Source organism: Myotis lucifugus, unplaced genomic scaffold (assembly GCF_000147115.1).
Source record: "Myotis lucifugus unplaced genomic scaffold, Myoluc2.0 scaffold_5, whole genome shotgun sequence".
NCBI lineage: Eukaryota > Metazoa > Chordata > Mammalia > Chiroptera > Vespertilionidae > Myotis > Myotis lucifugus.
In genome coordinates, this window is record NW_005871053.1 from 5,177,784 (window position 1) to 5,195,424 (window position 17,641).

Sequence of the window (17,641 nt, forward strand, 5' to 3'; positions counted from 1 at the left end):
AGAATCCTACCTAGGTTCTAGTTTCCGGCACCACCCTAAATGACCCCCCAGTGTTCCAAGTTTTTAGATATCAGAAAGTAAGGGCCTTTCTGATAGATTTGTTTGAAGGGGGGGGGGGGGGGGTGATGGGGGGCGAGTCCAAGAAAATAAAAGATCCTATTTATGTTTCTTCGTGTCCTCACATTCAGGGGTCCCACAAACTATGTCCCGGGGAGGCCGGGGGCTACTGAGAGTCCTCGGCCAGGAAGAGCCAGGGGCACCAAGGAGTGGTCATCAGCACAGCTTCAGTTAACATCGGTTCTCAACCTGTGGGTCGCGACCCCGTTGGGGGTCCAACGACCCTTTCACAGGGGTCGCCTAAGACCATCGGAAAACACATACATAATTACATATTGTTTTTGTGATTAATCACTATGCTTTAATTATGTTCAATTTGTAACAATGAAAATACATCCTGCATATCAGATATTTACATTACGATTCATAACAGTAGCAAGTTTACAGTTATGAAGTAGCAACGAAGATAATTTTATGGTTGGGTCACAACATGAGGAACTGTATTAAAGGGTCGCAGCATTAGGAAGGTTGAGAACCACTGAGAAGATAAAATGTGGAATCAGTTTGGAGTTTGTTTTACTAAAAATGGGGGCTTTCCCCTAGCTTTTATGATTTTTAAAAATCCTATTTGGAATTGATCATCATCTTACAGGATTGACAGTAATTTTCAGATTTATGGGATTTTGCAGGGTTTCAGCAAAGCGGATGTAGCATGCTCAGTGTTGTGGCTTTTCTTAGCATCCCTGAGGGAGATAGAATGACATCTCCCCTTCCAGAACCTAATCAAGGCCTCAGCCTTTCTGGTAAAAAGTCTTTGGATATTCACTTGGCATTAAGGTGAATTGATGAATTGATACAGAGATGGGTAGTTGGAGAGCTCATAAATCAACTATAGTTAGATGTTGATACAATCTGAGCGGTAGGTGTAAGCCCACGGTGATAGTAAAATTCAGCTTTTTCTGTATGTTCGAACGTTTTCCATTCTACAATGTTGAGAGGTAAAGCTGGCTTTGTGCCAGGCTTCACTGAATCCCTCAGGCATATTGGCTGTGAGATTGGAACAAAATGCCCAATACTGACGGGACAGGAAGTCCTCCCCTTTCAGTCGTTGGATTTCCACTTCCTGTGGTTTCAGGCCAACCACGGTCTGAAAATATTACATGGAAAAATCCCAGAAATGAACAAATCATACGTTTTCAGTTGTGCCTGTTCCCAGTAGCGGGATGAAATCTGCTGTCCTGCTCCCTCCTGCCAAAACAGGAGCCATCCCTGTGTCCAGTACATCCATGCTGTGGTACAGGACAGTAAGATATGTCCAAAGAGAAAGAGAGAGATCACATTCACAAAACCTTTATTATAGTCTGTTGTTTTAATTGTTGTTTTATTATTAGTTATTAATCTCTTACTGTGCTCAATTTATTAATTAAGCTTTATCATAGGTATGGATTAGAGGAAAAATATATGTATAGGGTTCAACCCTAGCCTGCTTTCAGACATCCACGGGGTCTTGGAACATATCCCCCGCGGGATAATGGGGTATGAGGATACGAGGGGACCACGGTACCTCGTTTTCTCCTCGTGCGATGTGAATAATTACCGACCTGGCAGAGTTGGTAAGAAGAGCGACACTGCGCACCTCTCTGAGCCCTGACATCCAGGGCTGCCCCGGGGGTGGGGGGCAGGTAGGACCCGCGGGGGTGCGCTCTGCGGTGGGAAACTAAGGGGGGGAGCAGTGCGCCTGTTTCCTCGCGCCCAGGAGGCCTCCGGGCTGTGTGTGGCTTGGCCGGGGGCCTTCCAGGACACCCCGGACACCTCCCCCGATGCCCGCCAGTTCTCTAGGGGTCTGCAGAGAAGCCTGTTATGCCCAGAAACGACAACAATATCCTCTGACTGCACCCCACCCGGGGCTGTTTTGTTTCGTCTTTGCCAGTTTCATTTTAGGAAACGCCAGCTTTGCTACACGAACCCTGAGGAAACCGGCTGTAAAATCGGCGGAGCCAGCGAGAAGCGGTGCAAGTAAGTGATCAGTGCTGCCTTAGAGACTGATGCCCGCCAGCCAAAGCGCCGGGTGCCAGAGGGACACCGCCCGCTTCTGACTGGCAAGATTCCACGGCTGAGCCTGCCGCGGGGTGAGGGGTGAGGGCGGGGGGGAGACTGGGGGGCGGGGCCCCTGCACCGCCCCACCCCGACCCTTTGTGACGTGAGATAATGCTGCCACGCGTCGGAACTCCGCTGCCTGGAGGACCACAGGGCGCGAGTGACACGCGGGAGGGAACGCAGCGGTCATCTGGGGCCAACTCCAGGAATCATGCATTTGTTGCTCAGATTAATCGTTTTCTTTTACGTGTGGGGCATTTTTACTGCTCAGGGACAAAAGGAAGAGGAGCGCACAGAGGAAGTGAAAATAGAAGTTGTGCATCGTCCAGAAAACTGTTCTAAGACTAGCAAGAAGGGAGACCTGCTAAATGCCCATTATGACGGCTACCTGGCTAAAGATGGCACGAAATTCTACTGCAGGTAGGAAATGCCGCGGACCGCTGTCACGTCCAGTTGATGCGCAGAATCTAGCCTCCCTCCAGCATGCAGGAGCTTAATTGGTTGGTTGGTTGGTTGGTTGGTTGGTTGGTTGGTTGATTGATTCTTGTTTTTTAACAGTAAGAGTTGAGGCTTTTATTCCTAAGGGGGAAATCAGATTAGATACAGTAGTTCTCTATGAAGCTGAATATTACTTCCTAAGTTAAAAAGACACTATGGCCCTGCTGGTGTGACTCAGTAGTTAAGCCTCGACCCATGAACTAGGAGGTCAAGGTTCAATTCCCCTCAGGGCAAAAGCCCCTGTTGTGGGTTGCATGATCCTCAGTAGGGGGCATGTAGGAGGCAGCTGATCAATGATTTTCACTCATCATTGATATTTCTATCTCTCTCCCTCTCCCTTCCTCTCTCTGAATCAATTTTTAAAAAAATACACGATGTCCACACACACAGCCAACCATTCCCATTACCCTTGGGACTTACAGAAGTAAGTCAAGGCACAGTGTGTAAGGATGTTCACACTTTTCCTTTGCCGGTTGGAGTGTCTTTACAGAGGGTTGGATAGGGTAGTTTAAGGGATTTTGTCTGGCCTTCAGAAGCTCCATATTTACAGACTAGGGGCCACTTTCCAACTGTCAAGAAGACACACAGCAACTTTCCCCGATGACTTCTGGGCCCTGTGTCCTCCACCTGACCCCTCATCCCATGACTGCCTACTCTGATTTAATTAAAGGCTTACTACTCAGGGGGAGAATGTCTTTTCTTCATCTGTGCTATTACCTATAAAGATAGGACCTGGGAAAAGTTAGTTCTTTCTACTGAGAGGAAAATAGAGAAATTTAAGAAGAAAGGGTACACATTTTAAATAACTTTAAAATATTTACATGGCTAAAACTGCACCATCATTTTTTAGAACAAATCCAAACAGGTTAAATGTATTATTTGGACAAGACATACCGCTAGGTAGGGTCAGAAGACCCATTTTAAAAGTTAACTGTTGAGTAGTTTTTGTGAAAACGACAAAAAGAAAATGAGATGACAAATCGTACCTCATTCTGGCTAATATGAGGTAAGTTTGAGCCAAACACCCCACCAGGGGGTTCAGAATGAGTGATAGTATGGAAAGAGAGATGGTTAAAGAGGACTCCAATTTTAATGTAACTAAATGCCCAGCTGTATTTTTTTATCCTCATCCAAGGATATGTTTATTAATTTTTAGATCGAGAGGGAGAGAGAAACATCGATGTGGGAGAGAAATATGGATCGGTTGCCTCCCTTATCACCCCAACCAGTATTGAACTTGTAACCTTTTTGGAACAATGCTCTAGCCAACTGAGCCACCCAGCCAGGGTGCCCAGTTTTTTTTTTAGTTTGATTTCATTTTTCTTGAAATCAGCTTACCTAAATGTTGCTTTTTATTATAGCCGGACACAAAATGAAGGCCACCCCAAATGGTTTGTTCTTGGTGTTGGGCAAGTCATAAAAGGCCTAGACATTGCTATGATGGATATGTGCCCTGGAGAGAAGCGAAAAGTGATAATACCCCCTTCATTTGCATATGGAAAAGAAGGCTATGGTAAGATGTTTTAATAGTTATTCCTCGGTCTCAAAGAGATATTTCTACACCCATGTTCATAGCAGCACTATTCACAAAAACCAAAAAATAGAAATAACACGTGTCCTTTAACAGATGAATAGAGAGACAAAATGGGTATTTACATACAACGGAATATTATACATCCTTAAAAAGGAAAGGGAATTCTGGCACATGCTATAACATGGATGAACCTTGAGTACATTATGCTAAGTGAAATAAGCTAATCATCAAAAAACTAATGCTATATGATTCCACTTTAACTAGGTACCAAGAGTAGTCACATTCATTGAGACAAAAAGAGAGGTGTTGTCAGAGCCTGGGAAGAGGGTGGAATAGGGAATAATTGTTTAATGGGTAAAGAGTTTCAATTTTGCAAGATGAAGTAGTTCTGGAGATTGGTTGCACAACAATGTGAGTGTAGTTAACACTACTGGAGTGCACACTTAAAATGGTTGTACTGGTACATTTTATGTTACATGTATTTTCTTCCAATTAAAAATTTTTCAATCTCTTAAAAAGTTCAAATAAAATTTAAAAATCATAGAGGAAATAATTACAGAACTATAGGGTACAGTAAACTGTAGCTGTATCTAATCCAGTCCAGCCAGCCTCCTGTTTTTACATATAAAGAAAATACGACATTGTTCAAATACGGATCTCTGGCCAGAGTTGTTCTTCCCACGCAGTGTTAGCTCTCATAATGATCATGTATATTTTATAAGCTCTACGCTTGTCATATTTGTTTTTAGCATAGTGTTTATTTGTTTTTAACAGAAATGTAAATGGCACATACCTTTGGGTAAGCAGTACCAAAGTCAAATCATAAAACTTGGGAAGCTGAAACATATGACTTTGGAGTAAAAGGATAGCCCTGGAACATGGTAAAAAGAACATCTGAAATAACTGTCAGTCACCATTACCCAAATTTAGGAGAAGCCTTGAAATGTGAAAGGACTGAACTGCGTCTTTCAATATCTCACCTATATTTAAAGCCTAGAGTGAGATCTGAAAAGCTAGGTAAGGCAGTAAAATAGGGAAAATGTTTGCAATACATATGAGAAATCCTAATAACAAATAATAAAAATGACCTACCCTTAGGAATACACAAGTTTATAAACAAGTGGCCCACAAATAACAACAAAAAATACAAATAACCTTTAAATTTATGAGAATACTAAATTTTATTCATAATTAAAGAAGGTGAAATTAAAGCAAAAGTGAGACACCATTTAGTCTTTCCTAATCTGCAAAGACGTAAAAGTTGACAAAGGTATGGAAAAAACAGTAGGCTCATGCATTATTGCCGGGAATGTAAATCATTCTAACTCTCTGGCAATTTCTATCAAAATTTAAAATGCATATTTTCTCTGACCAAGTAGTTCCATTACCATGAATGTGCACAAAAGTATATGTAAAAGAATGTTCATTGCAGTCTTTTTTGGTAGCAAAAGACTGGAAACTACCTTAGTATCCATCAGTAGGAAATCAGTTAAGTAAATCATGGTATATCTATAAAATGGATTATTGTTCAGCCAGTAAAAAGAAGCTGTGTACAATGCAGAAATGATTTCCCATCCTCAATGAGCTTATATGTACAAGGGAGAATCTCTCATATGCATCATGTAGACTCTATCTGGAAAGATACACAGTCATCTGATGACATGAAGTGGTCCTGGGAAGGAGGCCTGAGGGTCAAGGATGAGGAGATTTCTTCTCATTCTGTAATATATTGTACTGTTTAAATTTTTCACCGTGTGCATCTATTGATTTTTCCAAAATTAAAATTTTAAAAAACACCGAAATTAAAAGCGGAGCAAATAGATGAATTTTAGAAATGGGCAATCTGTCAGAGGGACAGTTTTGATATTTCATTCTCAATTAAGTCCTTGCTTCCTATTGCCGTGTAAGGATGCTAAAGAATCTTTAACACCTCTTCATTCTATTTAGAGTCCTTAGTAACTCCACCTCTTTGAAATATTGAGTATAAAATTAAAGTAATTAAAGGTTAATTTTCTCCAATAAAATATTGTCATTAACTCCCAAATATTTCATTGAAACATCATGCCCTCTTTGAGGCTGTTGGTTTACTCATTAAGAGTAGTGATTCCCTCGCCTCTTCTTCCCAGCAAGAACGAGGAACCACTGCTCCAAACTGGACTGGAGGGAGGTTAGTGGTGCAAGCCAGACCCAGTCAGACTGAAAATTTCTCAAGAGACAGTTTCAGATAACTACAGCTTCATTTTCAATGCTTTTTACCAATCATTTGGTCCCAACAAAATAGCTCCCACTGAACCATAATTTGTATATCCTATTTTTAATTGTAGAAGAAGCGAGAAGAGAAATAAAAAATTGAAGATAAATAAAATTGAATGCAATACTTGTCCTAAAAATGTTGTCATAGGTTGAAGCCAATTCTAGGCAACATGATAACAGGCGACGTTTGCCTTTCAGTCTCTTCAATCTCATTTTCAGAGTTTCCAGTTCTTGTGTTGTCCCATCAGATGCCTCCACATTCTGCCTACTACCAGAGCACCTGCTTCCCTATCAGCCTACACCCACATCCCTCATCAATAGATGCTCATCTAGAGTCCTATTACCTTAAGGCAAACGACTACTTAGTTTATCCTTTTTGTAAACTAATTTATGTTTGGATGACTACACAAGCTGCCTAACCTATTATTAAACCAAAAACCCTTGCTGTGGAGATGTGGAAATTTGACTTGAAGTTGGTTCATATTCAATTTGAAGTGTCTCCAAAAAATATTAAAAAAATGAATTTCACTAGTAACACCACCAACACTTTCATTTTACACATAGAGGAACTGAGGCCCAAACAAAAGTATGTTGTTTAGAATGTAATTAACTGCAAGTTTACCTGCACTAAAATAGCTTGGATTAGATTATTTAAAAAGTTGCAGTGTAGACCATAAGTAACTGCTTAACAAAACTTCTTGATCAAATAAGCTTTTAAAAATAAGTTATTAAGAACTAACATAAGTTATAACTTTGTTTTAGGTAGTACTTGAAGAGGTCTTTCTTCTGCACAATGCCTTTGCCTCATGTCGCAGAACACCCCTGCATGTCTTGAAATGCATGTGACTTGTTTGTGCTTTAATTAACAGTACATGTGGTATGTATAGATTCTTCACATTAACTCCTATGTCTTTGATCCACTTCTCTAAATACAAGTAATTCTATAGCAAATGCACATTTCTCTCTTTTATACTATAGTTTTTTGCAAGAAAAAAAAAAGAATTGGCAATGTTTTCTATGTTTATAGTAGAATTGTTCAGAAACTTCAGCCTGTAATATTTTTTCTTAAGAAATTTGAATTTGTATTTGGAATTTGTTTTTAATTATTGTTTTATTATAAGAAGATCGTAACTGGACAGAATAGGAATGGGTTTTAAAAAGTGATCATTGAGTCCATCTCTAGCTCTTTTACTCTAAAATCAGGTGATAGGTGCTACTTTGGTTGGGATGGTCACATTAGTCATGTGACGCACAGGAAGATTCTTCTATGGCCTGGCTTTGAGATGACTGATGATGGTCTCTCCTTTTGGCTGTAACTTTCAAATTCTTTGGAATATATAAGCACTTTGGAATCCTCTGTTTTTTATTATTAAAGAAATTACTATTTTCTTAAAAGAACAAAATTAGCCATTTTAAAAATAAAGGATAGTTGTCATTCATTCAACAAATGTTTGAGTGATAAGAATCAGGCATTCTGAAAGACTCTAGGAATATACCAGTGACACAAACCACCCACTGCCTCTTACCAAGTCATTTCTGCAGGTTATTTTAATGAAATGAACATCTGAAATAGACAAAGCCTACTACTAAAATCATCTGTGATATCAGTTAATAGATTAATTTTATTAAGGAGATCTGTTCAACTAAATACTTAAATTTTTTATTGTGTTTAGAAATTTATTCATGAAATTGTTACTGGTTTATTCTGTTATTACACTTTATTTTTAATACCTATAAAGAATTTGAAAGATAAACACATTTTTATATATGTTTTATTTATGCTCCCAATAACTATACAAAATCATTTTCTAAAAGATTACTGATCTAAGCTTTCAGATTTTTCTATCCAGGCATTTCTTCTCTGTACCAGCTCTCTCTCCTTTAAAATGATGGGTATATTAATAAAAACTATATGATTTATATTTATTTTCATTTAATTAGGGAATAATGGTCCCCTAAGTTCTTAGAACTGACTTGGTTTAAAAACATATGGAAAAAATTTCTAAAAAGTATTTAGAACACAATTTTTATAGATATAAAATAATATTATCATAGTGCTGTAATGGCTACTTGTGAATAAATATTTGAACATTATCTTCATGTAAGTTAAACTGTTAAAATTTATACTTTTAGCAGAAGGCAAGATTCCACCTGATGCAACATTGATTTTTGAGATTGAACTTTATGCTGTGACCAAAGGACCACGAAGTATTGAAACATTTAAGCAGATAGACACAGACAATGACAGGCAACTCTCCAAGACCGAGGTAATTCAAACAGATTTCGTGTGTACAGCCTAATTTTTTTTACCACACTTTAAGTACATTTTTGTTACAACTCTTATTTTTTTTACTTATACCTAGTATGGATTGATTACTTAGCTTTTAATAGAAGAGCTGGTTACAAAAATATCGGAGCTCCAAGAAGAAAATAAGCTTTTTCAAAACAAAACTTAGTCATTCTGTTCAATTTCTTTTCTCCCTACAAGAAGGCCATTACAGTATACTAATCTCTAGGAGGCATTTCCAGCATCTAGACTACAGAAGCAGATCTCTTTTAAGCAGCACTGTAGGAATGTCTAACAGGGCAAATAATTCCTACCTCATAGGATTGTGAGGATTAATTACATGAGGTTATGAAAAAAGCTAGCAAGAATTTAAATTGTGTAGATTGGAAAGTTAGTAAACTGGACCCAGGAGTTCAGCTACCTAGCTTCTGCACCCCAGTTAGTCTTATATATGAATTGAGGAATTAATAAAGATCTTGTAATAATAATTTTTCATACTTTCTCAGTACCAGGTATAGTTATAAACCCAGTAGTGTGTGACCTTGACAATATATGCGGTAAACACTATTGCCATCATCTCCATTTTATAGAAGGTGCAAATGACACCCAGACAGGTTGCTAAGTAACTAGCTTAAGGCCACAGCTCTAAGTGGCAAATCCAGACTGCAAACCCAGCAATCTGACTCCACTACTGTGTTCGTCATCATGAGTCCACCCTGCCTTTTTCAGGGACTTGACATCATGAATGTTTCAAGGCTAATGTAGGAGGCATGCAGGAGGCAGCCTATTGCTGATTCTCTCTCATCATTGATGTTTCTCTCTCTCGCCCTCTTCCTTCCTCTCTGAAATCAATAAAAATATATTTTTAAAAATAAAGAAGCAGCAATCACTTAAAAAAATAGGCAACTGTGTCATTGATTCAAGTGATAAAAACAGTAAGACCCTTTTCTGTTTCTTTTCCTCTTCCTTCTCCAATCGTTTGCCCACCCTAATTCTACTTCCTCCTCCAAGATCTTAGTAAGGACTTTTTCCTGAAGTTCTTTGGTTGATCAATAACAGAAGAGGAATAAGAGAAGGGGATCATGCCCCTCTCCCTAAGAGTAGCGATTAGAGGCATGGCAAACTGTTCCCAGTACAATACTTTCTGTGGACCCATCACCCTTTTTAGAATGAACAGCAGCTGCCGATGAATTCACATAGTACTCAAGAGTTCAGCCTGTGCACACAGACCACTCAATATCACCTGTACACCAACAGACACCTTCTTCAGTATGAATACTCCTCAGTAGACCTTAGGGGATCTTCAGTTCTTTTCTGGAAAATAGAAAGAAAGTCCAAAATAGAGACCTGCTTACCTACATTTTGCCCAGATTTGCCTACATTCTTGGGTATCAGGGATTAGCTGCATTATCACTAGATAGGTAAGAGTGATTTTAAATGCTCGATTTTCGTAACAGTCGCTATCTTTCCTTGACACCTGTAAACATGACTTTAATCTTCACATCAATCCTACGGTATAGATTCTATTTCCTTCCTTTTTTTTTTCAAATATATATATATATATATATATATTTATAATTTTAACTTTTAAAATGTTGCCACTTTATTATGCCCTTAGGTTTTTACTTATTTCTTTAATTACCATCTGTTTCAAATATATTTTTATTGATTCCTTCCTTTAACAGATGACAAAACTGAGGTTCAGAGAGGTTAAGTTATTTATCCAAGACCACACAACCAGTACATGGCAAAGTCTAGATTTCAAACATGAGCTAAAATAAACTTTCTTTCATCATCAGAAAGATTTAGTCAGTTATTTCTTCAGTATAAGTCAGGTGGAGGAGTAGGGGAATACAGCGTTTTTAATAAATAAGGAAGTGGAAATAGTATGGACCCCATTGCCAGCAAAATTATGCACTGCCTTTTTGTACCTCTTCACTGCAATGTATTAGAGAAGTACATTTGGATAGTCGACAATATTGATGAGGAAAATATATTTTTTTTATTTAGAAGCTGAGGAATATTTTATGCTATTTAAAATTCTTTATACCTACATAGGATTTCTAAGGCTCACTTGGAAGAAAATGTATCTTCATCATATAGGACCAAAGTCCCATTTGAGAACAGTTGCTAGATCCATTAGTCATTCTAACTAAAGTCTACCAGCTAAGGATTGAGTTTGGGATATGGATTGCTAAAAACCTCTCAGGGTTCAACTTTAGCCTTTATATATACTCTTGTCTCTACAATGCCCAGCTGAACATTATTTCTAGATCATTGTGCATTGATTTCTTTATTATATATTAATGCTTTCTAATGGAAATATAATTGAGTCCCATCACATCTTTAAAAAAAAAGAAACAGGTGAAATTAATTGTAATGATATGTTTTGTTTAATTCAGTATATCTAAAATATTACCATTTTACATTAAATCAATATAAAAATTACCAAGTTATTTTTATTACCTTTAAAATTTGTTGTGTATTTTACCCTCAAATAGCATATCTCATTTTTATTTAATCATACTTCAAGTGCTTAGTAGTTGTCTGTGGCTAGTAGCTGCTATGTTAGGCAGTGCTTATAATAATGTCTTTGCTTAGAGAAATATCATATTACATAGAGAAAAGGAAATACTTCAGAATATCTGTTCTTTATTTGACATTATTATTAGAGAGATTGTTGTAGTCTGTAGATTTGGAAGAACTATAGAAGCATAGAACAATTAAGAAAATTATATTTTAAAACCTGTGGTTGGTTTTATTGATTATGCAACATATTTATTAATGTTAGAGATCATAGAAACACCAATTTGTATTTTATTCATTAATGGAAATCCTTGAGAGTGAGTTTCCTTTGATAATGTGGACAGTGTAGATTATTGGAAAGCATTTAGTTTCAACAAAATTCAATTTATATATTAATCTTTAAACATATACCACTAACCATCTATAACCTCAGGGGAAGATCAGTTTCTCTTCGGAGAATCAAAGGTTAAAAAAATAAGACCTCAAGCAGCTTTTTAAAATTTTATTTCACTTATTATAAGCATTCTTCCTTATGAGTTTCTTTATGAAACATTTCTTCAAAGTTACTAGAAATGTATTGTGAATTCTTCTTATTAATGAAATGTTATTTTGGCTCTTTAGATAGATCAGTACCTGAAAAAGGACTTTGAAAAAGATGATAAGCCACGTGACAAGTCATATCAGAATGCAGTTTTAGAAGATATTTTTAAGAAGAATGACCATGATGGTGATGGCTTCATTTCTCCCAAGGAATACAATGTATATCAACATGATGAACTATAGCATATTTTTAAACTTTCTCAATTTTCTTAGCTACTTACTATACTTTATATATAAAACAAAGTCACTTTCTCCAAGTTGTATTTTCTACTTTATCCCATAAGAACATATTTTGATCTCCTCAATACATGTAACTTTGGAATAAATGTGAGGCTATTTTGCAAATTTAATTCTGTGAACATGAGTTGCAGCACCATGAAACTGACCTGTGTGTCCCAGTGGGCAATTTTCCTGCTTCAAGAGATAGGAGGACATCTATGGCAAAATCTACAAAACTCTTCCCAACTCTCACCTAACAACATGTGCACATGTTGTAAGTAACCATTTTTTAATGTTTTAAATGTTAAAATGCCCACATTTTTAAATTTTTCAATAGGGACCAAGGAATTAACATTTTACTGTTTATACCTCTCATAGCATACGAGTAGGTAGTAGTATGTAAAAAGCATTGAACTGAAGAGTCTAGTTTTGGTGTGCATGCAGGAAAATATGTTGTATAACCCTGTCCCACAGAGAGCCTCAACACGGTCTCTGTACTTTTTGGTGCAAGCTTCTGACTTTATATATTTGTTCCAATGGGGAATTGTTAAAGATGTTTGATCAAATCGTGCCTCTTATAGCAGACATAACCAGGGGTCCTCAAACTTTTTAAACAGGGGGCCAGTTCACTGTCCCTCAGACCGTTGGAGGTCCGGACTATAGTTTAAAAAAAAAACTATGAACAAATTCCTATGCACACTGCACATATCTTATTTTGAAGTAAAAAAACAAAACAAAACGGGAACAAATACAATATTTGTATTTGCATGTGGCCCGCAGGCCGTAGTTTGAGGACCCCTGCATAATACAGTCTGGACTGCTTTGAGTCTTGTACTCTTTTAGACATCATGATAAATGTGCCACTCCTCTTCCTTCTCATAGGCTTTTATATCTACCATCCCTAACTTTTTGTCTTGATTTTAAATTGATGTCATGGTATTTCTTAGTTTGTAGTTCCTTTTCTCTAGTATCTCTATCCTATGTCACTTCATTTCACAATGATTTTGTTATTAATCATGAATGAATGAACATTACAAAATGACATGCCATCAAATTTTTGATAAATGTATGCTGGAAGCCGGTCCATCCTTGCTGCTTGACACAGTCGCTGCAGGAAAGAAACATCTGCACAGCATATGTTTCAAGGGACCTGGCGTATATAGCATACTGTTCTTAATATGTTTGCTCCCCTTAGCGCTATGTGTTTTAACCAAGGTCACCCCCTCGAGAAAGGTTGTTTCCCCAGGTAGGGATTTTCCCCTGAAGTTAGGGAGGGGATAAAACCCCTTAACTAAGTGCCAGGCGGGTAGTTAATCACTTTAACTACAAACAATCACACTTAAGCTACATAATCTTTACTCCCTGGAATGGAGATGAGAAACGCCCTAACCTTTGCAATAGAAATTGACAGGATTAAAATCGACTGGTATAAATACAGATGTAACAAGACAATAAACAGGTCGCTCTTTTTTCTGGGTTCGGAGCGATCCGGTTGCTGAGGGCACCGGGTGCCTGGTCTCCGCAGACCTGAGGGCTTCTGTACATGGATTATCTGTGTTTCCGAGCGCTGTTCTGCAAGGGACCCCCCGCCCGCGCGCCCCGAGTATGACCTCGTCTGCATAGGCCTCCCGGGCTCCGGCAAGACCAGCCTGCTGTCCCGGCTCTGCAGCGAGAGCCCCGAGCACGTCCTGTCCACCACCGGTTTTAGTATAAAGGCAGTGCCCTTCCAGAACGCCGTCTTGAATGTGAAGGAGCTCGGAGGGGCCGACCACATCCGCAAGTACTGGAGCCGCTACTACCCGGGCTCCCAGGGCGTGATCTTCGTGCTGGACAGCGCGTCCTCGGAGGGCGACCTGGAGACGGCCCGCAGCGAGCTGCACTCGGCCCTGCAGCACCCGCAGCTCTGCACGCTGCCCTTCCTCATCCTCGCCAGCCACCAGGACAAGCCGGCCGCCCGCTCTGCCCAGGAGGTCAAAAAGTACTTGGAGCTGGAGCCGCTGGCGCGCGGACAGCGCTGGATCCTGCAGCCCTGCTCGCTGGGCGACGTGGCGGCGCTGAAGGACAGCTTCTCCCGGCTCATCCAGCTGCTGGAGGAGAAGGACCAGGAGGCCGCGAGGATGTGAGCCTGGCGAGGAGCAGTTCCCGGGCCTCGCGCCTCGTGCTAGTTCTCATTTCACGGTGTTTGGGGTAAGCCGTCCTCGTAGTGCGGCGTCTGTTTTCCTGTTATCTCAGACTCATCTCTCCGCCCCAGAGGATATTCCGCCCGTCCGTCGACGACCGTCGGCATGAACGTCAACTACACACTACTGAGAGACTCGGTTCTCTGTTTTCCACTAACCGTCTCCGCCGCGTCTCTCCTGCCCCACGCACCCCGCCTGCGCCGCGGTGACGGAGCACAGGGCTCGCGGGCACGGTCCCCGGAAGGATCCGGGAGACTCGGAGCCCTGCCTCCGCCCCCCTGTTTGGGGCGCAGTGTTCTGTGACTGGGCTCCCCAGAGTATGTGTCTCATTTCACCATCTCTCGGGGGGTATGTTATGTTATGTTATTTTTTAGTTTTTTGTATACTGGCCTGATAGATTATGGGAGGAAAATGAGCACCAGAAACTTCAAGTAACCCGCATCAGGATGGACCGTCCGCCGCGGGAAAGCGACTGAGGATTTAGGGACAAGACGCATTGTTTCCGTCCCTGCGTCTCAAGTCCCCGCTCCCCGTTCCGAGACGCATTCCAGGACACCGAGGCGCAGCGCTCGCGTCCGATTCCTGCGTCAGCGAGCCCTCGGCGTTTTTTAACGGAAAGGTTGTCCTGCACAAAGCCGAGCTGCAACTTACTATCGGGGTCTTTTTCTAAAAATCTTGCGTCTGATTAAAATAGAAAAAAACAATTTTTTAAAATAACAGGTAACATTTTTAACAGCCACCCAACAGGCTTGTCTGTGCCGACAATGGTGTGAGCGGCGTGGGTTTGACTGACGAGAATCACGTGTCCATCCAGCCGTCACGCACTCACGTGGTGTAGTGGGGCCTGCAGTGTCCCCGTTCCGTGAAAAGGCGTGTCGGTATTTCCCATGTAAACCTCGATTTTCCGGGGTCTCCATGTGCCCCTACCAGTACGCGGGGGCTGCGGCAAGTACACAACTCTAGCGCCCAGTCAGTCTTTGCCACGAACGTTTTGTTTCGTTTCTCTGACATGGTGAAGTTGCATAGAGGTGAATGCACAGTTTTCCTGAAGCTTGGCACCTTTGGCCTTTTCTAAATCAGGAGCAATCGGGGCTATAAAGGTTTGTAGTTGAAATACGCTTGGGCACATTTTGTAGATTTTTGACCACTTGCGATTCTAAGTGGCCCAGGGACAGAAACTGCCCCTCCCCTGAGCACTGGAAGCATGTCCGGGGTTTTTAGGGCCGTGGCTGAGCCCCAAACACCGCAGCCCACGCTGTCACAGCCGCACTGCCACGCGAGGTGGCGCCCTGGAAGGTGTGGCGTTGAACCGCAGCTTTTGTGGTTTCACCTTGTGGGCAGGTTTTAATGAAAGCATTACCTTTGAGACATCAAACATCATCTTTAAGCTTTTTATTTTTTTTAATTGAGTGGATCCAGAAGATTCATGTTCATGTTTGTCTGCGGCAACTTGGGTGTCTTGACACTGTAGCCGCGAGCAGCACAGCACCGTCACCCGATGCCCAGGCCCTGTCCCCCTGATTCTGTCCTGTATGCTCATCCTCCATGACAAATAAAATGATGATCGGCAAAAAAAAAAAAAAAAAAAAAAAAAAAGACAATAAACATCAGATGCTAATCAGATCCTAACCAGAACTTCGCTGGAGATCCCGACCAGAACTTTGGCTGGAGATCCTGGCTAGAGGTCCTGACTAGGCTGCTGATCAACTGAAGGCTGTCTCCGTGTCATTCCTTCTTCGCCGACTCCGTCCACACCTTTGGGGACCCCTGGACCTGCTGGGGTTGGACCCCAGCAAATGTATAGAATTTATTTTACACATGAGGATACATGAGAATATCAAATGAGGATAGAAATGAGGATTCATAAATATCTCTCAGAACTATATGGTAAATGTTTTAAACATTTTCAAAGGAGAAAAGAAATAAATGTACCATGGCAATTTTGTGTTATGGTCAAATCATGACATGGTACAACTTGTGGAGAAAAAGAGGTAAGAGATGCTGTAGATGCAGTTGGTACCAAAGAAAGGGCACATGTTTATTGGAGCATGTAAGGTTTAGCCTACTGCATGTGTAGGAAGGACGTAAATAGCTCTATTCAAAACAGGTGAGTTCAAAACAAAGCTTTTCCATTTCCTGAAACTTGCTCTTTCCAAACCACTGTATCTTGTAACCTATTTCGATATACTGCCAGAAAATCTGTTACTTAAAAGGGTAGGGATAACACAAAACCCACCAGATTAGTGGTGTCACATAAGCATAGCACAGAGTTTGACACTTCATAAAACAAAAACATTTACTATTTTTTCTTCCTGCCAATATTGCATCATTCCTCTGCCCTATTTTATAACTTCTCACTTGCTTAGTCAATTCTTAATCTCTTTACTTTCTTCAGAAAAACCTGCTCAGTGGAAGTAAACTAAGTTGATAATACTATGCTTTGGTTTGAAACTGCCCCCACTTTCTTTATATAAAAAAGTCACTAGACCCTTGTTTGGTCTGTATCCTCATATTTGCATTTGAATCATATACTCTGTCTAAAATAAAATACAGTGACAGAAGATATAAATGGAAATTATCAGATAATACAAACTATAATTCTAACCTTTCTGTCCCATTGTTTTCATACAAAGTGCCTTTAAACTTATCTTTTAAAAGATTATTGTTGATGTTAAATGAATACGGAGATTGATTCTGAAACTAATCACACTTAGTTAAAAAATAAAATTTTAATCATTCTACATGCTTTAGTGCACAAGTAGTTCGTATTCACATGATTGCATTATGCCTTCATCGGTATATACCAAGTAGTGAGTGGTGTAATTATACACCGTGAGTTCTAGAATTTGAACATATTATTTTTGCAGTTGTTTTCATAAGGGTATATAGTAAATTTAGGTGGTTTATGACAAATTTCAGATGTCTTACAGAGTAGATGAAAAAGATCTCTTAGAACTAAATATGTTAAATGTTTTAAACATCTTCAGGGGAGAAAAGAAATAAACATCCCCTAGCTGTCTTAACTTTAAAATGACAGCAGTGAGTTTTATAAAGCCAACACTAGCGAGCATATGTACATAGCAGCCCATTACTATCAGTCACCCTGTTAACTGTACACAATGCCCCACACTGAGCTCAGTGTGCTTTTAACTTGATACTGCAATTAAGCACTTAGGTTACATTAAATTATTAACGCATTTTTCTCATTTTACCAGAAATAGGGCAATAGTTAAAGCACCATAAAGTCGCCTCTTGTCCACTCTTTTCATCTTTAAATGTTAATTAAAACCCAATTAAAAATAAAGTCGGTATTTCAAAAAATCTCTATGTAAAAAGTTACCTAAATGATAAACTAAATCCCTAAAATACTTATAACATGGTGGCAGACTT

At 39.8% G+C, this 17,641-nt stretch overlaps 2 protein-coding genes across 3 annotated transcripts; both read left to right on the forward strand.

The window, feature by feature from the left end:
• The first annotated feature begins 2,242 nt into the window (after positions 1-2,242).
• On the forward strand, positions 2,243-12,202 carry FKBP7 (FK506 binding protein 7). Of its 2 annotated transcripts, none has more exons than XM_006083057.3 (4): positions 2,243-2,574; positions 4,014-4,165; positions 8,576-8,706; positions 11,874-12,202. In XM_006083057.3, exons 1-4 carry the CDS (start codon positions 2,366-2,368, stop codon positions 12,033-12,035), a joined length of 654 nt encoding a protein of 217 aa, XP_006083119.1. In that variant the 5' UTR covers positions 2,243-2,365; the 3' UTR covers positions 12,036-12,202. The 2 variants fall into 2 exon arrangements, with proteins under 2 accessions (XP_006083119.1, XP_006083118.1); XM_006083056.3 differs by having other exon boundaries at positions 2,245-2,574; positions 8,573-8,706.
• A 130-nt stretch (positions 12,203-12,332) lies between these two features.
• On the forward strand, positions 12,333-14,963 carry LOC102433724 (ADP-ribosylation factor-like protein 15). Its single transcript, XM_014446356.2, is given in 3 exon segments — positions 12,333-12,345; positions 13,604-13,653; positions 13,655-14,963. Coding segments are annotated over 3 exon segments (603 nt in total). The 3' UTR covers positions 14,195-14,963.
• The last annotated feature ends 2,678 nt before the right edge of the window (positions 14,964-17,641 follow it).